Raw genomic sequence first — 27,207 nt, 5'->3', positions numbered from 1 at the left:
CATATTATCAGAAGTACAATAGAATACAATACTCATCAGAAGGTAGTCGTAAGTAATTTAGTGATGATCCTAGCATGTTGAAAATATTTTTCAAACCAATAAAGAAATGGTGGTGTGATGTTTGTCAAAAATCTATCGCAAAGTGTAAAAAAAATGACAAATTCCAAATCACTAAAGTAATTTACCATCAAAAATCACAAAAGTTTTTGTAGTGAATGTTATTGATTAGTTCTATTTAATATTGCATATTTGTCATTGTGATGAAATGTTATTAATACCACACTTCGAACAGATCTAAACTCTATAATATTTGCATATTACACTCAGCTCAGATAATATTCAAATGACATAAAATAAAGTTTGAGTCATAATAAACATATAGTCTCAATTGCAAACTAACGACATGTGAAGGAGAATATTTAAATAAGATTCGAACCATATTCAAACCAAGTATGCACTAAAGATGAACCACATTGATCGATTCAAACTAATTTCATCTTGACAAACTTAATACACAATCCACGTGTACATAAAGAGATAGTTTTATTAGAAAAAAATTTTAAGGCAATTTACAACTAATTCAGAGTAGTGGTAGAGAGGTTCTAGCTTAGAGAGAGAGGCCTTGATAATTCTAGGGTTTGTCCTAAATTTCTAAGGGTTTCTTTTTTTTTCATTTCTAGTGTAAAAACTCTAGAGATCTTCTCTCCAAATCCTCTTTTGATGTTATTTATAGCTTTAGCCCCTTTTTTTTCTCGTACGGATATTTCTTCTTTTCTCCTTGTTTCTACTTCTTTCCCCTCTCTCCCTTCTTATTCTACTCATTCTCCTCTTGGGTATCGCTCTTCCCTCAACTAGAAATGGTTGATTTCTTCAAATCTTAATATTTCTTCTGATTTAGTCTTTCTTTTATTTTTTCTTCATACGAGAATGTCTGTTATTCAGATCATGAAGTGGAGGAAGGTTCCTTACAATGGAATCTACCCTTGATGGGTTATGCTCTAGGTAAGAGACCAATTTACGAGAACTTCTTTCAAGCCATTCGAAAGATAATGTTGATCTTATCTTTCTCATGGAAGCATTTTTCTCTTTAATTTATTTTGAATGGAAGATCTTAACATGGTCATATTGGGAGAATCTTAGTATATTATGGCAAGCCATTTATTTTCAAAAAATGGACTCATGACTTTAATCACGTGAAAGAAGACTTTAAAGAGGTTTTATCTAAGTTAAATTTCCAAATCTACTTTTATGTTGTTGGTCGGAGAAAGGATTCTAAAAAATCCTCAGTAAAATTAATATTCTGATTGTTGTTGATGCAAATATTGATAAGGGCTCAAGATTAGCTTTCGTTATGGTGAATGTTCAAATATTTATTGATTCCTAGCTTCTTGATTTCATTACTAAACATGTTAAAGAACAAGTTATTATTTTATTTTATTTTTACGAATGAAAACATGTTCCCCATAAATCTTTTCTACCATTGCCCATGATTCTTCCCCATGCTTGAACATTTGAAGTAATGGCCTCCTGTTGTTGTTCCTATTTTTAAAGAAAGAAGTAGGCATAGATTTAATCATGTACAAAGAACTAACTGAAGTATCGGTAGACCACCTTCTATACCTATGAATATGATTCTTTTGAATAATTTGATTTTTATTTCTGATCATAATATTAAGCTTTCTAATCATATAACTGCTCCTGAATTAAATGTTGTTGCTGAGGTTTCTTCTGTAACTTTAAATATTATAGAGAAAATTATGATTCTAAAATACTTTACATGTTATAAATGCAGATGCAGAGAATCATGTATTGATTATTTCTTCTCTTATCTCTCATGAGATAGCTGCTTCACATAATATAATTTCAAATGAATTGTTTATTCAAAACATCTTTAATGTTGAGAATGTTATTCATTCTTATCTCTGTCTTCTACTTCGAAAATTAAGAAAGAATGGTTGAATGCGAGAATAACCAATAAATAGTTTTAAATATTTTTTTCTTAATATTATGACTTATAATGTTATGAGGCCTAATTGTGAAGCTCATATTGCTGATTGTATGAATTTATTTAAAAAAAATGAAATTGAATCTTTTTTTGTCTTCTTGAAACTAAACTTTTCAATTCTTCTATTTCTGATCTCATTAATTTAAATAATTTAGGATTCCTTCTAAATGAAATAAATAGTAACAACTTTAATGTTGTTGATATTCAGAGAATTTGGTTAAAATGGAATCTTGTTGTCCAAGATTTTTTTTTTTAACTATTAATCCTTAATTCATTCATGGTTATACTTTCTCTTCTTATATTGATTTATTTATCACTGTTATATACACTGATAACAATGCTAAGGCTAGAAAATGTTAATGGAATTTTATTATCTATTTGGTTGAGATTATTCAATGCTCATGCATTATTCTTGGAAATTTTAATTATATTCAAAGAATTGAGGGGAAAACATGTGTCCTTCCTGCTCCTAGTATACTTATTAATTTAAATAATTGCATTCATGTGGCTGACTTAAATTTCAGAATAATTGTTATTATTATAGATGGTATAATAAACAACTTAACAATCATATCATATGTTTAAGTGATATAAATTTATATAATTTTATTTGGTTAGACTATTTTCTTCATTCTTTCTATAAAGTTATGGATCATCTTTCTTCAAATTTGTTTTTTATTTCTATTTGTTTGGATAATTATATTAAGTTGCATTATTATTTCATGTATAAAAACTATTGGAGTAAATTTTCCACCTATATTTCTTTTTTTAACATGGTTTGGAGTCTTCTTGTTAAATGAGATCCTCTTTTTGCTCTATCTTACAATCTTAGGAATGTTACATTGACTCTTAAAAATTGGCAGCGACATTTTTTTTCCTTATTATCTAGTTCTATCATAGATTTAAAAATATAAGAAACATGTTATTATACGTTAAATTTAGAATAATCACACTAATAAAGATCGATCTTCTTACTTTAGCTTTTTTGAATCATATTAACCTTATGAATGTTGTTTTTTTGTGATTATTAATGAGCTGAGCAACAATCAAGAAGTTTTGGGCTCTCTTAAAAGAAAGATGATACTAAATTCGTTATCTAAAAATTAAAATTGAAGATAGTTCTAATTTTATTAAAGAAATTTAAATTAATAATCAGTTTATGCATCATCAAAATGATAATTTTAATGAGGCTATTACTTTTTATTTTTATTTACAAAATTTTTTAGCTTTTTGATTTTTAGGATTTTTTCCATATGTTTCATATTAACAATCATATCATTACTAATGAGAGTGCAAAACTGATCTTAAATTTTCTTATGGTGATATTATGAATATTTTTATTCTATCGGCTCTAAAAAGGCCCTCGAACCTAATGGCTTTATCTTAATTTTTTTTAGAGATAGTTGACATATCATTGAAAAGGATTACAATGATGCTGTGAAATATTTTTTTTCTAATGCTAAATTGCCTAATATATTTAAGCTCTCAGCTATTAGTGTTATTTCTAAAAAGTATGATGCCAATAATTTTAATGATTTTAGACCCATTTCTTTGTGTAATAATATTATAAGATTATTTTTATTCTTCTTACTAATAAGCTTAAAATAATTCTTTATAGCAAGGTTCATCAATCTCAAGCTGCTTTCGTTAAAGATAGTGATGTTGCATATAACAGTATTTTGGTGAATAAGCTTTTATTTGGTTTCAATTTTAATAATACCTCTGAGAAATTTTCTAAAATTTTTTTGATGAAGGATTTAGAAAAAGTTAATAGATTGTTTCTTTATGATCATATGAAGCATATGAGTTGTTCACCTTTTTCAATTAATTGTAAAAGCTTGCACAACTACAATTTATTTTTTTTATATCATTAATAGTGAGTCAAAATGCTACTTTCCTTTCGCCTTGGGTTTAAGGCAAGGGTTCCCTCTCTCTGCCTTTCTTTTTGTCATTATTATGGATGCTTTATCTTCACTTTTTGAGGCTAACAAACATATCATTAAAGGTTTTAATGTTGTTCAAGAAAATGTAAAGGTTTCGTTTTTACATTTATATTATAATCTTCTCATTTTTGGTAAAGTTGAAACTTCTTTTATCAATTGTTTTTCTCTGATTCTTAATATGTTCAGCAAGGCATCTAATCTTCCTATTATTGTCTCTAAGTTTGTCATATGTTTTTTTAAATTCGTGAATGCTGATGTTCAGAAAATTATTTATTATAATAATGGTTTTTTTTTTACTTTAAACATTTGCCTTGAAATTATTTAGGTGTAACTTTTAAGCCTTTTGATATCAATGTCATTGACTACAATAAACTTCTTAATAGACTTTATATATAATTATTTTGTTGGAAAAATAAGTTTTTATTTGTTTTTGTTAAACTTAAACTTATTAAATACACTATTTAGAGCTATCTTTATCATTAGTTTTATTCTACAAATTTACATAAAGGTGTTAGGAAAAAAAATTATCTTTATTTAATAATTTTCTGCATCATAATGGTAATAAAGGAAAAATGAATATTAGTGCTTAGAATACTATCAATTTACCTGAGTATAATGGGGGGCTCGATCTTCCTTTCTCAGATACCATTAATGATATTTGGAAGGGTAAAATTATTTGAAGACTTTATAATTTTGATTTATTTCTTGTTAAGTGGTGTTCTGATCATGATCACTCTATTTGGTTTAATTAATATTCTTCTTTTTTATACTTTCTGAAAAGATTTAACTAAAGAAAACAAGATCTTTTCTTAATTTTCAAGTGACTACGTACATTCTTTTATTTTTTTCATTATTATTCCTGGATTTTTTTTTACAATTCTTTATATGAAAATCTTGAGAACTTAATTTTTACATGGTTCATTTATCTTTGGAATACTAAACTTTATGATGTTGTCTCCAATGATAATTGAATTATTTCTTTTAATTCTATTGCTTCCTCTCATTGCATTAACTATATTCGTGTTATTCCCATCAATAATGGTTTTACTTGTTTCTGAAAGGTTTTAAATCATTTTTCTCATAAAAATATTTATTTTTTCTTCATAGAAACTTCCTTATAAAGATTAGACTATTAAATTTGTCTTTTACACTTAGAGATTTTGCACAAAGAGCTGAAAACTTTTGAGATTTTACCTCATAGATGTATTTTTGTGTATTTTTATTGCAAGCTCTATTTAAATGAACTGGAATCTCATAATAATTTATTTTTTGAATGCCCTTATTCTCATGCTCTTTTAAAATATTGCATTCCGAATGAGATTTTCATTATGACATCTAGTAATATTAAGCAAGTTATTTTTATTCTTATAACATAGCTTGTAAAATTGTTAAAAGATTTTTTTTTATGTTCATGAAACTACATATTATAATTGGTATGAAACATTGAAGAATCTTCAAGAACCATTAGAGTTCTATAGACGTGCTAATTCAAAATATCCATTGAAAGAACTAAAAGGTAGAACTTTAAGAATGACATTTCCTCTTTCATTAAAATTTTTTACAAGTTATAATTTTTTTCTTCTTTTTTTGTTTTATTGTGTATATTTTCTTAGGTTGGTTCTTTTTCAATTGTACTTAACTTTGTCCTTGATATTAATCTTTCTTGCTTTGAGAATCAATCATTTATGTATATATTATGATTTAATATCATAATATATACAATATTTTTTGGATGGAGTCTTATTATCTCTCATTAACTAGGATTGTCTTCAGATACTACTCTTAGTTGTTGGCTTATTTGAAATTTTTCTTTACTTGGTTGGAAGCCCTCTTGAGACTCAACCATTTACGTATATATTCTAATTTGCTATCTTAATATATATAATATTTATGGATGAAGTATGATTATCTCTATTTAGCTAACACTGTCTTCATGTACTATACATGATTGTCAGCTTATTTTGCAAATATTTCACGTAGTTGGAAGCTCTTTTTTTTAGATATTACCCTTGGTTGTTAGATCATTTCATCTAGTTATTTTCAAGATTTGGTATTGAGCAATTATGATATCCTACCTTACATTAATGATCAACCACTCGTTTGTATATATTTGGGTTTTCTTTATGTATGCACTATTCTTGGATGGAAGTTCAATTTTTCTGAGCTCATCATCTATTACATTCATCAACTTTTTATATTTTTATTTAGTTTATTTTTTATAGGTTCACACCTTCAAATTTTCCTATGTTGGAATGGAGGCCTTATCACTTTTGTTTGAAATCTAGATTAAAGCTTATTGTTGTTTATATTTTGGACAATTTTGATTGCTTTTTTGGATTGAATGTAATGATACTTCTTTGATGGTTGTCTGACTAATATTTAATATGACTTATCCAATTATGTTGATGATAATCTGTATTCTATTCTACAATTGTTTGGTTTCATTTGTGGATGAAAAATTTTGAGGAATTTTACCTATTATTAGGATGTTTTTTCTGTTAGTTATTTCTTAGTTAATTTCTTATTTTTATTCTGTTGTATTTTCTCTATTTAAATGTTGTATGTGATTTTTCACTGTACTCCTTTTCACTTTTAAATAAAGTTGGATGTTACTCTTATCTTAAAAAAAAAGGAAGGCATTTTTATTTGAAAAATAAAAAAAAACGAAATATTAGAAGTAGCATTTTTTCAAAAAAAAAAAATCACAGCATAAATGTAAATTTACAGGAGTTGAGGGGTATATATGTAAATCTTCCATGTATCAAATATTCCCGTCGAAATTTCACGCATCATTGAAGCGGTGGAATGACAGAGGCGCCGCAGGAGTTGCCGTCGCTGCCACTTACGACCACCACGCCGCAGACCCGACAACATAAGCAGCGGGAAGAAATGATGATGTGCGTCGCCGCCCTGGAGGCCGCTCTACTACCCTGTCTCCCCGCACGCGAGCTTCAAGCTGTGGATCGCTCTGCTCACTCCTCTCACCAGAGTTAGTTCTCCTTTACACTTCCAGCGTTTCCTTCACGGTTCCCAACACTAGGCTGGTGGGTATTTGTTGTTTTTCGACAAAGAGATTTCTCTCAAATACAGGCTCTATGACTGGCATTCCTCTCTAATAGGGTTGGAGCCAATTTTTGCCATAGGATACTCACTTTAATCGCATTATGACGAGTTTTATAGATAAATTTGCTTTATGCTCTTTCGCGATTCTCAGTTTTCTTGATTATAGATGGATGGAAGGTGCTTTAAAAATTGAATTTTCTGTGGTGCAGATCATTCGATCTAGATACTTTTGATTTGTAAATCAACGAAGACATTTTGCTGTACTGCAGATCAGTTTCCTGCATGTATGGTAAGAATTGCTTCGTTTGGACCGGACAAGATAGATAATGCTTATTGAGTACAAGCACCTTGCTGGTTCAGCATTCTGATATGGCAATGTGCCTCCTGAGCGCTTCATGCCTTGAGTGAGGGAGGGAGGGATTTTGCTTTTTTGGATGATTCACGTGAAATTTGTTTGCAAAATTTTAGCCCAATTGTTTGAAATAATGGTATAGGATCGATAAAGTTGTGGCCAATTTATAGTTAGATGGAGTCTGTCTAATCTATCTTCAAATTGACTTACTTTAATTTTGATTCAATTTAGATCACCTCAAATTTGGTTCAACTTGGCTCACTCAAAATATCCTTCAAGTTGATTTAAGCTTTTAAACATAAGATATGAAAACCTTGGAAGATATACACGTACCACTCAATTCCTATGTATTTACATATTTAACACTTGAACTTTAATTTTTACTGGCATACCGCCTGACCTATGCATGAAAAGTTGTATTTTACCTTTTAAAAGTTAAAATGGTGGTATTTTTAATTTAATATGAAAGATTGTGGGTGGTATAAATATAAAAAGCAAATTTTAGCTTTTAGATATGTAAATGCATAGAAATTGGGTGGTATGTATGTAAATGACCCAAGAAGTTTTATAAAAGATAGCGTAGTTAGTCAAATGGTTTTTTCATCCACCATGCTTGTGGCGAGTGGCCAAAAAAGTTTTCCTAGCTGTTACTTTAAATGGACTGATACATAATAACTTAAATTAGGATATAATATTCGTAAAGTTGGGATCATGCTAGTAATGTATAAGTTCTCCATCCACAGCTCCTACTCTATGTACTAAATTGCTCCACTCTCTCTTTTCTCATCTTCATCTCTATTGCTAGCATCCACACGCCCACTGTCCAACAATAAGATCCATCTTTGCATCTTTCTTCTTAACCTCATTAGACGTTCGACTCTACAATGGAGCTAGATATGCCAATGACATCGTCAAAAATTTCTCTAACCAAAAGTTTAAAAACCATGTATTTATTCGTCTTGGCCTCAACATTTGGTTGTTTTCTTGGAAATTCCTGCTTTATCCTTTACTCCACTGCCCCTTTCTTTCTTATTTCAAACTTTTATAATATCCTTGTTACTTATTTCATATGTATAGATATTTCTATGTCTATTCTGTAAACTTTCTTGTAGTTGTGGGATGACTATCTCTCTTTCTCTCTCCCCCACCATGTGGAAAATCCAGAGAATCATAATACCTTCACCTTTTGTTCCATCAAATTAAAGCTTATATTGATTCACTATTTTATTTTCAATTATAATTATGATTGTTTATCTTGCTAATATGTTAAAAGTAATTTAGAAAATGGAAACTTACTATTTCTTTCTAATTCCATATTTTGTTTAATTTTATTCCGAATGAATCATTAAGCATCTTTTTTATTTAGTGGCATGCATTTTTGAGCTAGCTCAATATGATTTTATGCTGACTTAAAATCTAGGATTTTGTTGCTGGCTCAAAATTTTGAACTATTGGAAGATTTTAAATTTGTAAGGCTAACTTGCTCGAGGTCAACTTGATATCAACCCAACCTATCATGCTATGTAATCATCGAAGTGTCTGCTAGCAACCTCATTTTAAGATGCTCTCCCTATATCCTTGGATAAGGCTGATGATGATGATGATGAAGAATATCCTTGAGATGTGTGAGAGAACATGCTTCAAATATAATCATTATCAAATTGTGCTACTTTGATTTGATTGTGTGTGATTGTCATGGAGGACTCTTCCTAGCTTTACATTTGCCATTATATTATTCTTTTATCCCGAGGGTTGAGTCTTAGTGGCTTGGTAGGAACAAAGGCGATGGATTCATCATCATAAGGTATGGGTATGGCTTGATTTGATTTTGAAGTCATCTTGTGTATTTGGATATGCAATCTCATTTAATTGCAAATACTTGAACTAGTTTGCATAAAGAATGCTTTACTCTATGTTGATCGGCGGGGCTTTCTTGAATCCCTTTCACTTGAAACGATAAAGTGATCAGGGTGAGGCTATCCTATTGTTGGATTTACCTAGCTTTTCTAGTTTGATTTGCAAAGCATGAAAATATAAGAAGATTAGGGTGAAATATCTTTTACCTTGCTTAAAGGACTGACTATTTATTTGAAAAGCTTTGTTGAGTAGGACAAACAGCATTATTAAATGTTGAATTTTTTATGATCTTTGGATGTATGCATATGTGTGCATGTGTGTTTGCATGTATTGTCATATGAAATATAGAAATTTATTCATATTTTCATCAGGTGGGTCTAAGATTAACTTCAAATATTAAATTATTATGGATAGAGAAATTTATCATATGAGTGTGGTGTGTGTGCTATGATGTTATGTGTGTGTATGCGTTGTGATGTTATGTGTGTGTGTGTGTGTGTGTGTGTTTTGTGCAATGTTACTCTTAGTATTGACTCCATTTCAATGGCCCATGTTGTATAGCTAAAAAAATATTTTAAAAATGTCAAGGAGGCAACATAACATTCATTAGCAAATCAAAAAAACTTCGCTAAATTTTAGCTCAATTTGTCAATATTTTTTATGGCATTATGCACCGAGAAATTCTAAGATTCTTTGTCTTGATTGATATTTTGAGGTTTAAATGTGGAAATCTAATCATCATCATTATCATCATTAGTTTTATCCAAGCTATTTTGGGTTGACCATGAATTCTTCTTCATTCGTTCCTAATGAGTGTATGCAGGGTGGGTTTCTATGTATTTTTATGCAAGTTTTTTTGTTTAAATTTTAGCAATATTATCGTTTGTATGGCTTGTTATCCTTTATACACTCCCTAGAAAGCATAAATGAAATTGTAAAAATAATTTTGATGACTTAAAGCAGCCTTACAATAAGGTCATAACCCTCCATAAGAGAGGGAAATAATGTTGACCTTAAAACTAGTGAGACAAAGAGAAGAAAAATCAATCAACCAATGAACACAAAAGTTTGTAATTGTTTGACTTATTAGTCAACCTTTTGTTCACTTCCAAAGTTGTCTATGGAATTTAGCAACTAAAAAATTGTTTCTTGATGGGTGAAGCACACTTCTTAATCTTTTACACCCCTCTTAGTTTATAGATTTTTGTATTAGGATTTAGGTATAAGGCTTTATAACCTGAATGTTCAATGGGGCTTTACCGAACCTTAAGATGATGGCTCGATTAAGATGGATTTAAATTACTTGGGCTTACGTTTTAAGTTTGTAAGTACTTAAAATTTGAGCTAAGGTTTAATCAATAAAAAGAATAAACCATACCCACATAAAGGGCAGAGATAAATTTAGAAGAGAATAAATAAACATAAAGTATAGATTTTACTTTGGAAGAGGGGAATCAATCTTTGTTGCACACATATTATTTTCTTGGATTTTATTAGCTTTCAATTTTCTCCCTTATTGTCTCTATAAAAAAACATTTGTATAAAGAGATAGTGATAGAGAGGTGAGGGAAGAGAAGTCGAGATAAGACATGCGAGGGAGAAATAGAGAGGAAGAAATTGGTCAAGTGTGGAAAATATATTTTTCTTTTTCATGATCAATATACTTTACAAAGTTTTTTATTTATAGATCATTGAAATTAGATCCTCCTATTCCTAAATTAAGGAGGTACTTAGCTAATGACATTATTGATAGATGATAAGGCTCATATTTCAAATTCTTAAGTTCGACCCACTCCTTTGGATAATGATTGGTTGTGCCATCTTTTTAAGGTGGTCATGCTTAGTCTTCCTTGTTGATATGAAACCTCTCTTTCTTATTCTTAAAGCTTGTGTGTAGCTTTATATGTGTCTCCAAAAACCTAAAGTAGTTTAACATTCCATTTGAATTAGCCCAAAGAACTGTATTTGATCTATCCAAGTTATTGTTCGATGCAAGCGTAATGGTTTAATGTATTAATAACACTGGGAATCTCTACCAACACTTTTTTTTGCTTAAGGACAAGAAGCACATGTTTTCCCTAGGATCAAGATCAACCCTTATAACTTACCATTTTCAAGTTTTCGAAAAAAACTTCACATGGAGAAAGTAAGGAGAGAATGAGTGCATGGAAAACTAATTCATTGATAAGTTTTGAAATGTTAAAAGAGTGTAGTGTGGAGCACCATATACACTAGTTAATACCATGTTTGAAAATCGTTCTTTTAGTTTAATATTATTAAAGCAATTATGAGAAAAGGAGAACCTATGCTTAAGCAAAAGAAACCATGAAGGTTTCCAAACACTCCAGAGCATTTTTAATCTAAGTAAAAGAAGTACTTGTAAGCCAATCTATGTGGTATATTTTTCGGAAAATGATATAGGTGTGAAGGAGAGGAAAAACTAGATTTTCAATGCTTGAATTAATAGATAACATTCTTGCTTGTTTAATCTCCTAGTTAAGTAACAGACCTAATGAAAGTCCTCGAAATGTCTAGGGATCAAGCTTCATGTCTTGATATTTAGATGATGTACGGATATGCATGTATGAAGTATTTTTCTGCTTGCTGGCTAACCATTGAGCTTTTGTAATGACAACAATCTTTGAATAACATGTTCAAAGATCTTGGGAGATGTCCTTAGCCAATAGAAGGTTTTTTTGTTAGTAATCTTTGAAATGAACATAAACAAGATACGATTTTTTCAGAAATATGTTACATGTTGGTTGTAGCTTGTGGAATTTAAGAACTTTCTTGGAGGAAAACTCTCTATTTTTTTCATTAAACTAATACAAGCAACTAACAAATATATATAGCTCAGAGTCACCCTTATAAATTCGGAGGAAAATTTTAAATCATGATAAGAAGGAAAGACATAAAACACAATAATGGATAATTGGACGGAGGTAAATTTCTTCCCCTTAAAAGTAGCAGTGGACCCACCATTTCCTAAATCCTTGGTGGACCCATATGGTTCATGGATATGCATATCAACACTACCCTTCAAGTTGGGTTGTATCTGTCATACATTTCAAACTTGCTACTGAGATCACTAAAGTGGTGCTGAGGAAGAGCTTTGATAAGAATGTCAACAATCTGATACTGATTTGGGATATAGCTTAGTTGGACAACCCCTCCATTGACCTTCTTAGAGATGAAATGCTTATCAATCTCTATATGTTTTGTTTGATCACGATGTATCAGATTTTTTATTATATTGATAGTTGATTAACTATCACTGAATATCTTAATAGTGTATAAATGAACAGTAACCCGTGGTAGATCTTCCGTCAGTCATTTTTACTTCATAACTAGCATCAGTGTAGATCTCAATGTTACTGCTCTCAGTTTTCTTGAATATTAATCCACATGAAGTCATCTTTAGGTTCCTTAAAATTTGAAAGACCGCTTTTAAATGATCTTTATTTGGATCATTCATTTTTTAGCTCACTGCACCTTATAGAATAAATAATTTCAGGCCTTATATGTTACAAATAAATAAGTTTCTCCACAAGTTTTTTATACCTCTCTTTTTCAACGGAGGCGTTATTCTCTCCTTTTAGTGCTCGTTGATTGGGATCCATAGGAATATATGTTGGTTTGCACCCCAACATTTATGTCTCCTTTAATAAGTCAAAGATATATTTTCTCTGGGATATGCAATGCCTTTTTTGGATTTAGCTACTTCCATTCCATGGAAGTATCTTAAAATTCTAAGATATTTGATCTCAAACTCATATGTCATTATTCTTTTGATTGTTTCGAGTTCCCTTATGTCATTAACTATAAGGTTAATATCATCTACATATACAATAAGAATGACTATCACATCTTCTTGATTTGATTTCATAAATAAAGTGTGACTAACCTGGCACTGATAGTACTCATTGACAAAAATAATTTTAGTGAATTTTTCAAACCATATTCTGGGAGATTGTTCAAACCCATGCAATGATTTCTTTAGTTTGCACACTAACTGATTATTTGTGTTGTTTCTTAATTCTTGAGGTATCTCTATAGACACTTCTTCTTCAAGATCCCATTATGAAATCCATTTTTAATGTTTAGTTGGTGTAAAGGCTAGTCTTGGTTGACAACTAATGACAGTAATACTCTTGCTCTGTTTAGTTTCACCATTGGTGCAAATGTCCCATAGTAGTTGATCTCATAGGATTGGGTGAATCCTTTTGCTACAAGCCTAGCATTGAACCTTTTCATGCTCTCATCTGCTTTATATTTAAGATTGAATACTCAACAGTTCTTTTCCCAAGTGGTAGAGTTGCTATGATCCATGTACCATTCTTTTCAAGGGCAAGAATCTCTTCTTCCATCAGGAATAGATAATACCTTTTGAATTGAATTTGGGAGCTGCACATTATCCAAATTCTGATCACAATATCTGTAAGAGGATGATAATATGTCATAGGTCACAAATTCTTCTATCAGGTGTTTTGTGTATTTTTGTGCTCCTTTCTCTTGGTTCTCATAATGTGGGGACAAGAGTGATTTAATGGAATAGTGGGTTCATTTTTCAGGTTGATTTGTGATAGTGGGGACAAGAGTAAGTTCATCAGGGATATAAGAGAGGTGAGGTTGAGGATCCTGAATGATACCCCAAACTGATATTTTTTATGAATGTTAGATTTGAGATAATATGGTTAGTTTTCAAGGAATGTGACATTCATGGAGTTATAAATTTTTTTATGTTTTTGGAAAGTAGCATTTATAACTCTTTTTATTTAAAGAGTAACCCACAAAGATGCATTTGATTGACCTGTGATAAGTGGATGTAAGAGTTGCATCCCCCCATATGTGTTTGGGGGCATTGATAGCAAATAGAATTAAACGGGCCACTTTGAGAAGATATTTATTTTTTCTTTCAGCCACATAATTTTGTTGGGGTGTCTCAACATAAGAACTTATACGAATCATGTCATTTTTGGATAAATAATGGCTAAGAGGGGAGTTGTCAAAGCCTTTTGCATTATCGGATTTGAGAATATGAATTTACTGTAAAATTTAGTGAGGATTATGTTGTGAAAGGTTTCAAATATACTGATAGTTTTAGATTTTTCCTTCATGAGAAAGGTTCAAGTGGTTACCTAGTCTCATTTGTATTTTTTATTTTTGAGGGCCTCCAGGTATCACTATGAACTATGGACAAGGGATATGTTAGTTTGTAGTTTAGGTTTGGGTATACTTGTCGAGTAAGTTTAATAAATTGGCAAGTTTCACACTAATAAAAGGTGGACTTTTTGTTGATAAATATATGTTGATACAATTTTTCAATGTAATATAAATTAGAATATCTAAGGCGAAAAGGTCATAACATAACTTGACTATCATGAGAAACAGTCTCAGATACAAGACTTGACTTAAAGAATTGTGAATGACGGACGATTCTTTTGAAATGGGAGTTATAATGAATATATAAAGTCCATGATATTATCAGTACTGTCAATCGCCTTTTCCGAGTCCATCACCTGAAATTCACACAAATTAGGATAAACTTTAGTAACACCTTTCATGTAACGAGGAAGTTTACTGATAAATAGTAAATTGCAGTTAAGTTTATAAACATAAAGCACAAATTGAGAAATAAGACTCTTTGCAAATTTCACACTTCTTTTTTCTTTCACAGATGAGAGGGAGTCATCTTCGGTTCTAACTGCAACATGATATTTGCAAGAATGGAAGGATTGAAAAGCAGTGATATCATCTGGCATGTAATTAGATGCTTTAGAGTTCACAATCTAATTTTGATTATTTTTGTTGAGAGCAACAATAACAGATTGAAGACTACTTTGATGTGTTAAAAAACTGGTAAAAGGCTCAGAATATTGTCCCAAAAGATTTTGGAGAGCTTCATGTTCTTTGTTGAATGGACTATATTCATGAGGCTCGTCTTCCTTTGATGTTGTGTTTGCTTGATTTTCCCCATCACCTTTGATTTTGTTGGGTATTCAATCAATAGGCTTTCCACAAACCTTCTAATGACCAAGTTTCTTACAATGTTCACACTACAGTGTGTTCCTCTTTGATTAGCTATTTTGAGATGATTTATGAGTGTATAAAGCCGAGTAGTCAACATTTGATGTAATGAGATTACCTATAACCTTTTTTTCCCACTCTCTTCCATTCGTACATCAACAAGAGCTTCACAAATTGAGAGAAGTTGTTTGGTTTAGGGGGGTAAACAAACTGAGTTTGAGCGAGCCCAAAGCTCGTTCTTGTTTGGCTTGTTTAATTTATGTTTTGTTTATATTCAACACGTGTTCAAAATGACTTGTGAATTATTTATTCGTGTTCAGCTCAATTCAAACCCATTTGTTCGAATTAAACTCATGTTCGACTCAAATTTCATCTCAAACTAAAATTTCAAATTTTATTTTTTTATTTTAAAATATTTTCGGTTATCAACTGAAAATAAAATATATTTCTGCTTCAAAAAAATAACAAAAGAGTACTTAAGTGAAGTTGAAAACTTAGATTTTTCTCACTTTCTTGTTACTTTTATACCGGATTAATGATAGAGTTCTCTCAATCTAGCGATGTGGGACAAATGTCACAAATCTGAATGGAGGGAAAAGCTGGGGCGGAGGACCATGCGGGTAGAATTTTAGAGGCATTTACATACATGCCATCGAATTTTTTTGTATTTACATTGTTAGCCTCCATGCCAGCAGCCAAGCATTGGAATTTTTGGGATAAAATGGGGCGTTACAGACATACCACCCAAGTCTTACGTATTTACATATCTAACATCTTACTTTTTTTTTTACATTTATATAAACAAATTTTTTTATATCATTATATTAATTTTTATATATTATTTATTTATCATTTAATTAATTCGAGTCAAAATGAACTGAACACGATTGAACAGAAGTTTGTACGGCTTGTTTATAAATCGAGCTTAAAAAAATAGTTTGTATTTGACTTATTTGTTTTATCGAACGAATCAAACACAAGCTATTTAGCAAGTTGAACACGAGTTGTTCGTGAATGACGAGCTTTTTTGACACTCTTATTTTGGTTTCTAGGATACTTCTTTTGACTTCATCTAGTTCTTTATTGATTCTTGAGAGGAACTTGATGGTTCTCTTCTGTTCAACAATGATTTTGTAAAGAGCATATTCTTGTGAGTACCTCCATGTGTATGTTCATACATATCTAGTTGGAGACAATATTTGGAGAGAGTATTGAAGTATTAAATAACATTTAACTCACTATATCCCAGGTCATATAATCTAGTTTTAATGTTCAAGAACTCAAGGTGTTTTTAACAATTGAATGACTTTCTCTTGCGGCATCCTAGATTTTTTTGTCGTTTGGTACAAGAGGAATTTTTCTCAAATTTCTGGGGCCATGCAATTGACAAGCCATGACATGACCATATGATATTCAATCTTGCATGTCTTAATATTTAGGATCAAGAATTTTTATTATGGGATTTTTCTCGGTAACATGATCAACTTTTTCTTTGTCACAGATGTACATGAACACAAATCGAGGTCATTAAAGAAAATTATTATCATATATTTAGTGGTTGGTGATGCAGAAAGAGATTTCGGATGCTCCCATCATTGTTTCAGGTTCAGAAGTAACTTCTAAATAGGAAGATGTAGTTTTCATGTCGTATTTGGTTATCATGGCTATTTCCACTAGAGAAAGAAGCTTATCTGTCGCCAACATAGGATTTTCACTAGAGAGAATATCAAATGATTGGGTGTCTAGGATTTTTGCTAGAGAGAGTTTAGGCTCAATTAGGATTTACTCAATAAAGAGAATTCAACTCACTCCAGGATTTCCGCTAGAGAGAAATCCCGGTTTCCCTCCGGCACAGAAGGTCGAGTGCTGCTGCGGTGAAGTTGTCGAGCTCAGGCTCGGCGGAAGCTATTGGGTGCTAGTGAGGCAAGAAAACTGGTGGAGGCTGCTATGTGTTGTTGTGGCAAGGAGAGGGTGACAACAAGAGCGGAGGCCTACAGGCTAGTTGGAGGAATTCCGACGGCTGCAAAGAAGATTCCACCTGCTAAACAGCTGTTGGAGAGGCTCTGGCGGCTGAAAGAAGAGCTGAGATTTGTTTCCTTACTCTGATACATGTGGAATTTAGGAAGAACTTTCTTAGTGGCAAAATTCTCTAATTTTTTCACTAAACTAGTACAGGCAAATAGAAAATATATACAGCTCAGAAACCCTCATAACTCGGGGGAAAATTCAAATCATTGTGATAAGAAGGAAAGAAATAAAACAAAATAATTGATAATTAAAGGGAGGATAATTTATCCCCCTCAAATGTAGCATCAAACTCATAATTTTCTAAACAATGGTTGGACCCGCATGGCCTTTGGATATGCATATCAATCACTTGCGTAGTTTAGGTTGGCATATTAAGTTCGTGTGAGCTTAATTGTTTAGTTTATATAAAATGAATACCTAAGAGGAACAAGCTAGTTAAATTGATTAAGTTCGAATAAATTTAACTACCCAGTTTGTGCTAAAAGGCTTTGGGGGAGATAATTTAATTTTGACCAACAAAATTTTGCAACTCTTATGCAAGCTACCCCATGTGGACGGTTCAATTTCAAATAGCCTTGATTGTACGTGTAAGTGGACATCTAACACCAACCTACAAACTTCAACTATTTTTTAATATTATGGAATAGGTCAAGTAGTTCAGTATGTTATTTCTGTTAAAAAAAGTTTTTCCAAGTTAAATTTAAATCAACAATGACAAGAAAACTTTAAAAAAAAAAAATTAAGAAAGCTTGATATAGCCTAGTGTCTCATATATGAAGCCCAAAGGCTTAATAAAAATAATTAATTAGAGCTTAAAGATGCTAATTAGGGATGTCAAGTATTAATCAGAGCATGCTCACTTGGTAACTTCCTTGAGCTCATCCAGAGTGCCAGTTAGTCAATTTGTTAAGGTGCTTATACTCTTGAAAAAAACAGGTGGCTCAAAATGTTTTTTTCTCTTAATTTAATTACACTAATATTATATACTCATTTTATTGATGCGTGTTTTTCTATCATTTTTAAAACACAAAATTAAGTTTATTTTCACTCTTTTATATTCGATAGGTCTTAAATCACCCCTCTTCCATAATTAATCTTCATCCTATTATGCTTTGTTTTAGTAGACATCACTCTTATATTTTTTTTTATCACACTCAAATTTAGTCCTTAGTAATTTTTACTACCAACTTGATTTATTTAGTATAGTTGTTCGAATTTCAATTTTTTAGTGTTGATTAGCATGCTATTCTCTTATTTTATAATATTTTTGAAGGACATCTATATTTAAATATCCAAGCTTTTACGTCTACAACTTATGCCTTCATTTATATCGATAAGTATTGTGTATTATACTCTTAAGATTCTGAAGCCCAGCATACTTGTCATTTGATGTTCCATCAATATTGATGAATACTCATAAATTATACATCCTCTAAAATTTTGGATAAATACATTTAGTATTTATTCTACTAATCTTTAATCTTGTATCTTCTAAACCATCAACCATTACTTTAACTTACACTTTTCTCCATTAGTGATCTCACCTATGAGAATTATATCTTCAAATAACATACATGAGTGTACCTTACCATGAATTTGTTCTGTAAGTGCTTTCTTAATCTTAAATGTTGACCTATTATGATTGAAAATTTCTTCATTGCTCCATAATTATCGTTCAACCATATTGAAACCTAATAATGAATATATGAAATATACTTCCACTGATTGGATTATCATACACATAGATTAATAAAAACATAAGCTTTCAAATTTGCCTCGTCTTTCTAACTATGCCATCTATTGTCATATAATTGGCCTTCGTTTCAACAATTGTTTCTTAAGAGTCAATCCCAAGTTGTGTTGCTGCACTCACTATTTCCTATGCAAGTTGTATTTTGTTTTTTATCTTCAACTTTTCTAATATCGCAGTTATTTTAATGAAGCATTTGGTTCTTATGTGCGTGCATTTTGCAATCTTCAATTATTCCTAATTCTAGGGATTCCTTGTGAATCTTATGATTGCTAAAATTGTTGTGATTCTCTTGAATGATTCCATATATCGTTAGGTTTTGGTAAATAGGGATTTTTGTTCAAGTGCACTATTGGGGCTTAATCATGTACAGTAGTTTCGGGCCTTTTTCAGTTTTCTGCTAGGGTTGTTCCCATGATTCCTTGTTCTCGCCGCTTCTATTTGTTGTTTCCATTCCGTTGAGTTTATTGTACTTATATTGCCTACCGAGAGGATCAAGAATATTGGTTCTAAGGCATGCAGAAGACAAATGCATGGCTAAAAGAAAATTTATTTATTTTTTTTAGCATAATTTATTCTTCTTCTTCTTCTTCAATATTCCCATTCTTGATCAAGTTTGATTTTGAGGCATGTTGTCTTCTTATTTAAGTATAAAGCGTGTCTATTAGTAATTTCTCCTTGCTTTGTCTTTCTTTTTCAACTCCCCTTCCTCCTATTTTTAACATGCTTTTTTTAATATTTTCGGTGCACAAGATTTTAATTACTTAAATAACTTTCATGATAGTTAATTTTGTAGCTAATCTGTATTAGAAGTATAAAACCTTATAGTTAAAAATAGATTTTATTTATGTTCTGCTTTCGGATTTGGTATTAAATAGTTTGTGGTGACTTGCTTGCTTTCTTGTAAAATTAGATATTTGTTGTACAATTGATTTTGTTTGAACTCTGAATTGCGTTCAGACTATATTTGTTCTATAAATCTTAGATCATGCAACGTCCAACATTGAATATGTTTTTAAGGGTATTCCTCTCTTGCGAAGTCTTAACCTTATTATTTGGGCGTTAACATACATACCACCCAATTCCTATGTATTTACATATCTAACATCTAAACTTTGTTTTTTACATTTATACCACCCAAATCTTTTGTATCACATAAAAAACACTTTCATTTTAAGTTTTAAAAAGTGAATTGCACCTTTCATGCATCGGTCAGGTGGTAAAATTCAAGTTTAGGTGTTAGATATGTAAATACGTAAAAATTTAGTGGTATGTATGTAAATCTTCCTTATTTTTTTTATCCCATTCTAATGTCCTCTTTCTGATCTTCTTGTAGTCTTCTGGACGCATACTTTCCCCTTTGATGATTTTTGTAGGATAAAAAGATCCATAATTTATTTTTCTTCGAAACTGTGCTACATCAATGAAGTGCGTTAGGGGTTTCATTCTCTCGAAGTAATGTTTTTTATATCATCAAAATTGTACCCGAATTTTGTTGGCCATTTTCTTAAATTAATTGGATTTCACTTCCAAAGATAATAAATGCCTTTATTCGTGTTTATTGGCAAATTATATTGCTTTGTTTTTGTTATTCACCATAAGTATATCATATGCAAGTAATTTTTTTATAATAAGCATATCTAATTTGGTAAGTTTTGTCTGATAGTCCACTAAATCAAGGCAGATAATGCTTTCTATATCCAACATCTTATAAGTTGTGATTAAAAAGGCATCTTCTGCTACCACTTGAAGACTTGCAATTTCTATCTCATTGATCATACGAGAGATTTCATCCAATAGGTGAAACTTGTGCTTTGTAATACAAAAACAAAAAAAAAAACAAATTAATGGCATGAATGCTTTATAAAGAATTTCTGTTATGGTGCATATTAATTATATCCCTCAATGATAGGGGTGTAAGCGAGTTGAGCTTGAGCGAGCTCAATGCACATTTGTATTTTGTTCGTTCAATTTTTTTTTGTTCGAAATAGGTTAATTTTTAGAATGGCTCGTGAACACCATATTCGTGGTTGGCTCAATTTGAATTCATTTGTTGTTTAAGCTTGTGTTAGACTCAAAATTAGCTTGAATGATTTTAAAAATAATAAAATTTAATACTAAAAAGGCTATAATATTATTCGTTATTTAATTAATTCGAATCAAAATGAGCCGAATATAATTGAACAAAAGTTTGATCGTGTTCGGCTTATTTATAAATCCAGCTCAAAAAAAATGTTTGTGTTTAGCTTGAATTGTTTAACTAACAAATTGAATATGAGTTACTGAGCCAAACATGAGCCATTCACAAACGATGAGCTTTTTTTGACAGCCCTGCTTCATCATGATTTGTCTATGCTTTGGATAAAATTTGTACTTTCAAGTTAAAATCTAGATTCTCATCCATTTGTGACATGAAAGCCTTAAAATATTAATGAGTTCTATTTTATGTTTCTTTTTTTTTGAAATTTTTTTGAGCTATCCTTTTGCTCATGTAGGTTTTATTTGTACATCTTTTTTTCTTTTCTCATTGTGTTCTTTATCAACAATTATAGGACTTATAGGTTTTACACTGTGCTTTGAATGAGTAGAAATGCAGTTTTATTGAGAGCCAATTTTGGAAGTTGAAATATCTAACATTCAATAAAGTTTCACATGTAAAGCCAAGTGACCCTGCTTAATAACTATTTTTAATTATAGTGCTAAGGGTCATACTGAAGACAAACAACTACAATTGAGGACCTATATATTATATGAAAAATTATCAAGGAATCAGTTGTAAGATTTTAACATTAACATGCAGCGATCTCTTGATCTCAGGGATGTTGCTATAAAACACCATTATATGTTTAGTTTTCTTAAAACCTGAGGGCTTGTTTGGGATCAGTTTTACATTTTTTTTTTTATTTAAAAATATTTTTCTTTAGTGCATTGTTGACATGTTTTTATTTTTCATTCTCAAAAATAAATTAATTTATTTTTAAAAATACTTGAAACTTCTAACAGTTGTTTTGAGTATTTTTTAAAATAATTTAGTTATAATATACTAAATATGTTTTATTTCAAATAAAATATAAGCAAAAAGAAAATAAAAAACAAAAATTAAAAGCGATCTCAAACAACCTCTAAATATTACTAAACTGAAACAATGAAGAACAGGTTTACTAGCTTAATCTGTAATAATTTTTCAATTTGCCCTTGTAGAAAGTAGTAAACTTATGTACACGTGGAAATAGGATGAAATTTTAAAATTGCCCCGCAGTTATTCCCATGTGACTTATTTAGACTCAAGTTGTCACATTTCTCCAATTTAGTACATTGACCATACAAATTGATCCGAAAGGACCCCTCCATGAGTAAATTGGGATTAATTTTGTGTGTTTAAGGGATAAAGTTAATAACAACATTGTCATTATTTTTACATGAGATATTATTTTGGATTGAATTTGTAAAATCAAGAAACTAAATTATAGAAGAATGATACTTGGAAACTAAATTAGTCACATACAAATAGTCGGAATACATTTTTAGCTTTTCTTTATGTGAAAACATACGTGGAGTCAATTCTCTCTTTTGTAGTTGACGTGGAGAGGCATGCAAGGGATTTCATGGAAGCTGCAAAGAAGCTTCAGCTTTATTTCATAAGCCTACAACATGAGGACCAGCCAACCAAAGAGGAAATGCTGCGAAAGGTGTTCGATGAATTAAACTTTTTAATTTTAGGAAGATTTACATACATACCATACAATTCCTATGTATTTACATATCTAACACAAATCCTTCAATTTCTGCATGCTTACCCATACATGAAGAGGTATATTTTCATTTTTAAAAATTTAAAGTGGTGGTATTTTTTATGTGATATGAAAAAGTTGGAAGTTATAAATGTAAAAAATAAACTTTAGTATGTAAATGTTTTTTAATTTTATGACTTCTTCGGACTATATCTAATCATTTGGAGCTCACAATGCTTATTAGGAGATTTCCGTTATGGAGGAGGAGCTGAAAACCAAATCCGAGCTGATTAAGAAGCAAGAAGGCCTCATTGTAGCTTGGAGAAAAGAGTTGAAAGAGCAGCTTGAGCGGCACACTGCAGAGTTGCAGAGGGTTTAAACTCGGAGCAATTTCTGTTAAGGTTTGTCAAGCTTTTCTCTGAAGATTTTCTACAGCAGAAGAGTAAGCCACTCTCTTTTCATGCAATTCTCTAGTAGATGGTAGAGCAGAATATGCCCATGTTTAGTACCTATAAATTATCTGTTTTGAAGATATTTGTAAAATTTCATACATGCTGGTGAACTTTTATTGAACAAAGGAAAGTTATTTATCTGAAAATGGTTTTATTATTATTGTTGTCGTTCTTCGTCATCGTCTTCTTCTTCTTTTGATATAATTAGACTTGACCCAGAAAATTATACTTCAATCTTTATCCATAAAATTAGACTTCTCCCAGAGAATAATTTTATTAAGAAAAGAGGGAAATGAAGTTACCTGTTTAGGCAATGTTTTCCTCTATAATATGGAAGTTTCAAATTTGAGTCTCAGAAATAGCTGCTTATTCTGCCTTCTGATTGTGTTTAGAAGGTGTATTTTTTTGTTTATTTGCACGAGTAAATATAAAATTCATGTGTTCTTTTTTAGAGTGGCATCACCAGTGGTGTGGTGTAAACAAGTCGAGTTTGAGCCACACTTGATTTGAGCTTGAGCTTGATTAATTTAATTGAGTTCGAGGTTGAGCTCGAGCTTAATTCTACGAATTTGAGAGTAATTAGATGATGAATAGTAAGAATTATTTGATAGAAAATATAAAATATTATTTTCTTACATCTTTTCAATAACTTAAAGATAAAAAATTTGAATTTTAATATATTTTTAGTGTGTTTTATATCAATTAGTTTTTAAACGAGTTGGCTCGAGCTAACAAGTTCAAGAGTCAGGGCTGGCTTGAGTTTGACTCGTTAGCTCATTGAGCTTTATTTGCAACAAGCTTGGCTTGAATCGGCTCACGAGCTGGCTCCACTCACACTCCTAAACTGCCACAATTCTATCTGGGCAACTATTATTATGTTGTTTTTTAGAAGTTTTTGTAATGTGAAGGTCTGTTTTATAACTAGAACGGTGAAAACATTTAGACCTAAGATCTCTTATTTGAATTTTTTTTTTTTTAATAATTGAAATTCTCACAATTTTTTTAAAATTTATTTCCCTTGCAACAATTTTATAGCCATTTTGATAAGCTGCTACCCTTACAACAATAGTTTAGATTAATTGTATTCTCAAAATAAATCTAAAATATAAATCAATTTTGCACTACTTTAAAACTCAAAGATTTACATGCATGCCTCTCAATTCTTATGTATTTACATATCTACACCTAAACTTTAATTTTTACATATATATATATATATATATATATAAACTTACTTATACATGTAAAGGTATACTTCACTTTCTAAAACTAAAAGTGATATTTTGACATATACTAATGGTTTGGGGGTATAAATGTAATAATCAAATTTTAGGTGTAAGATTTATAAATATAAAAGAAATAGGTGCTATGGATGGAAATACCCCCTTAAAATTTAGATTAAAGACTGGTGCTCCTTTCACCATAATCTTACCATTTGGTTCTCACATAAGCCCACCAAGTGTCTCTCTTATATATGGTGATGCATATAAAAATAAAATAAATAATTATATTAATTTTATTGTGCAAGAAATATTCCTCTTTTTTATATTACTATGCATTAAATTTCGAAATATTAACAAAAAAATAATAAAATAAAATAAAAAACATTTAAAAGTAAAACTAAGTTGAATATCAAAATCATAATGACAGAATAATTATCAATATAAAAACTTAGGGTGCTTTTGAGGCAGCTTGTGTGTTTTAGGATAAACTGTCTATCCTGAAACACAGCCCGCAACCTGCATTTAATGTAAAAACCAAAACGCGGTTTCGAATAAGCTGGCGAAACGCGCGAACCAAACAGTACGGCGCCCGCACTTATAAGCTGCCCCAAACAGACCCATAATAAGCAGATCGGATGGGTGCAATCCAACAATTGAGGCAAAAACAATGAAAAGCTTTTCTTTGATCACAACCAAAAGTGGGGGAAAAACTAATGGTCCCCAAATTTAATCATTTACTAAAAATATGCTAAAGAAAAAATAATAATAATTTCAGTCCTTTTACTTCATGCTTCACAACCATTCAACAAAATCATTAGTGGGACTGGCTTACATACTCTCACAATATGAACTTAAATTGGTAACAAAATATTTTCATGAGTCATTATTTAAGTCATCACAGGAGAAAAATAATGCAAAGAGGTACAAGCACAAAAAAGATTGAAAGTGGGGGCAAAAAATAAAAATAAAAAAACAACAGACCCTTTATCACTATACAGATGAAACTAACTGAAATATACAAATTGAAATAGGAATGAGAAAGAGCAGATCAGGGAGAGGATCCTCCTAAGCTTGGCCATGGAACAACTAAGATCACCACGGGCTACTTACTATCTCCACTCTTCGACTGAGAGGAAACTCCAAGCAATCCATTAAATAGGTTTGGCAACTGCACATTCAAAGAAGCAAGGGGAAGGGCATTACATAATTTAAAATCAATGAAGCATTGTACCAATAATTATGAAAATATTCTATAATTAATGATAGAGAAAATGGTCAAAAATAGTCTGATTTTTGGCATGAGGTTATTTTAGTCCCACAGTCTTAAAAGTTTTAATTTAGTCTCCAAAATTTTAAAATATGGGCTGAAATAATCTCTACAAATGACTATTTTAGCCCCCAATTTAAAAAGCCTAGGGGACTATTTTGGCGCTTTAATCATTATGAAAAAGAAACAGTCTGATACATAGCTGACAAGAATGTTGCATCTAAGAAGCACATGAAAAAATCACAAGACATACTTTCTTTGGAAGCGGTCTCAAGGCTTTAACACCACCACCCTCTCCTTTCACCTCTAGAGGTTTCAAAATATCAAAGGAACACATTAAGGACTTATCTATGCTCAACAAAGCGCCGCAATTATCAAATTCTCCGCAGTAGTTGGGAGCCGAAAAGATCGTCACTAATCTCCTCTTGGCAAAAAACTCGTAACCATCCTCGACCACCTGTCAAAGGAAACAATAAGTAGCAGTCCTTTAGACGCTATTCATACAAATTAAAGATGGGAAAAGTCTGGTATGGAATGAAATCCAAGAACCTGATGAGCACGACATATGAGATCAAGATCGTTCTTTTCTAAGAATTCTATAAGTTTATCGGCACCAAAAGTACACGAAACTCCTCTATCACTTTTTCCCCATCCTTTGATGTCTGGGTCCGGATCGGACCAAAGCAAATCACAGAGGAGACCATAATCAGGGATCTCGGAGGGCCTCTGCATGTCTCTTATTTGGTCCAAACTTGTGAGTTCAGGAGAGAGTCCGCCATGCATGCACAGTATTTTCTCTTCGATGATTGCGGCAATGGGTAAGCAATTGAAGCAATCCGTGAAGATCCTCCATAGACGAACATTGAATCGTCTCTTACATTCGTCGTAGAAGCCATAAACCCTGTTAATTTTTGCATCCTCGTGGTTTCCTCTTAAAAGAAAAATCTTGTTAGGGTACTTGATTTTGTATGCGAGGAGCAAACAAATCGTTTCCAGGCTTTGTTTTCCTCGATCAACGTAATCACCTAGGAATAGATATGTGGACGATGGAGGGAATCCGCCACATTCGAAGATTCTCAAAAGGTCAATGAATTGTCCATGAATATCACCTGCAAATCATTTTCAAAATATGAGAATTATGAAGTTTTCTGAGGATTAATAATCTATATTGCATGAGTATAGCAAAAATAACTCAAGGTTTGATGGGGTTTTTTTTTTCATATTTTATAGGGGATTATACAGAATAAATAGCAAGGACGTTACAGTATAGATTATGGAAACATCTTTAAACCAAATAAGCAACCCAGCTGTGACATTGAAGAGCATCAAGCCTAGTAAAGACTAACTGTATGGTTAAGGTGGACAGCATAATAGAACAGGGCTCTAGGACTGTGCTGAACTAAAAACCAAAGAACTTTGATAAACAATTCACTTTGCAACTGAGTCAATTTTACTTTAGTAAATTCAGGTTGCGCCATGAGCTCACACAAAAAAGAAAAAAATTTGGGG

General features: G+C 31.2%; 2 protein-coding genes across 5 annotated transcripts in view; one reads left to right on the top strand and one right to left on the bottom strand.

Annotated features, from left to right (window-relative positions):
* Positions 1-769: 769 nt before the first annotated feature.
* On the top strand, positions 770-23,358 carry LOC110026744 (mediator of RNA polymerase II transcription subunit 28). 4 transcript variants are annotated; one of them, XM_020727841.1, is made up of 5 exons: positions 770-860; positions 943-1,002; positions 6,676-6,937; positions 22,602-22,714; positions 23,001-23,358. In XM_020727841.1, the coding sequence occupies exons 3-5, from the start codon at positions 6,754-6,756 to the stop codon at positions 23,133-23,135; spliced, it is 432 nt and encodes a 143-aa protein (XP_020583500.1). In that variant the 5' UTR covers positions 770-860; positions 943-1,002; positions 6,676-6,753; the 3' UTR covers positions 23,136-23,358. The 4 variants fall into 4 exon arrangements, with proteins under 4 accessions (XP_020583500.1, XP_020583503.1, XP_020583501.1 ...); XM_020727844.1 differs by having other exon boundaries at positions 776-833; XM_020727842.1 differs by having other exon boundaries at positions 778-833; positions 927-1,002.
* A 1,888-nt stretch (positions 23,359-25,246) lies between these two features.
* LOC110026750 (serine/threonine-protein phosphatase PP1-like) overlaps positions 25,247-27,207 on the bottom strand; it is a 12,326-nt gene continuing 10,365 nt past the window's right edge. Inside the window, exons 2-4 of the mRNA XM_020727850.1 lie at positions 26,248-26,807; positions 25,952-26,155; positions 25,247-25,599 (exon numbers count right to left, since the gene is read on the bottom strand). Coding sequence (XP_020583509.1) covers positions 25,534-25,599; positions 25,952-26,155; positions 26,248-26,807 — 830 coding nt within the window. The 3' untranslated portion in view covers positions 25,247-25,533. The remainder of the gene's footprint in view (positions 25,600-25,951; positions 26,156-26,247; positions 26,808-27,207) is intronic.

This window comes from Phalaenopsis equestris, unplaced genomic scaffold (genome assembly GCF_001263595.1).
Source record: "Phalaenopsis equestris unplaced genomic scaffold, ASM126359v1 Scaffold000399, whole genome shotgun sequence".
NCBI classification, from domain to species: domain Eukaryota; kingdom Viridiplantae; phylum Streptophyta; class Magnoliopsida; order Asparagales; family Orchidaceae; genus Phalaenopsis; species Phalaenopsis equestris.
The sequence above is the reverse complement of the archived record's forward strand: the minus strand, read 5'-3'. Positions and strand labels throughout refer to the sequence as shown.

Coding starts and splice junctions, on each gene's coding strand:
- LOC110026744 (XM_020727841.1), top strand. CDS start 6,754: ATGACAGAGGCGCCGCAGGAGTTGCCGTCGCTGCCACTTACGACCACC. Junction 6,938..22,601: donor TGCTCACTCCTCTCACCAGA/GTTAGTTCTCCT, acceptor TCTCTTTTGTAG/TTGACGTGGAGAGGCATGCA. Junction 22,715..23,000: donor AAGAGGAAATGCTGCGAAAG/GTGTTCGATGAA, acceptor AATGCTTATTAG/GAGATTTCCGTTATGGAGGA.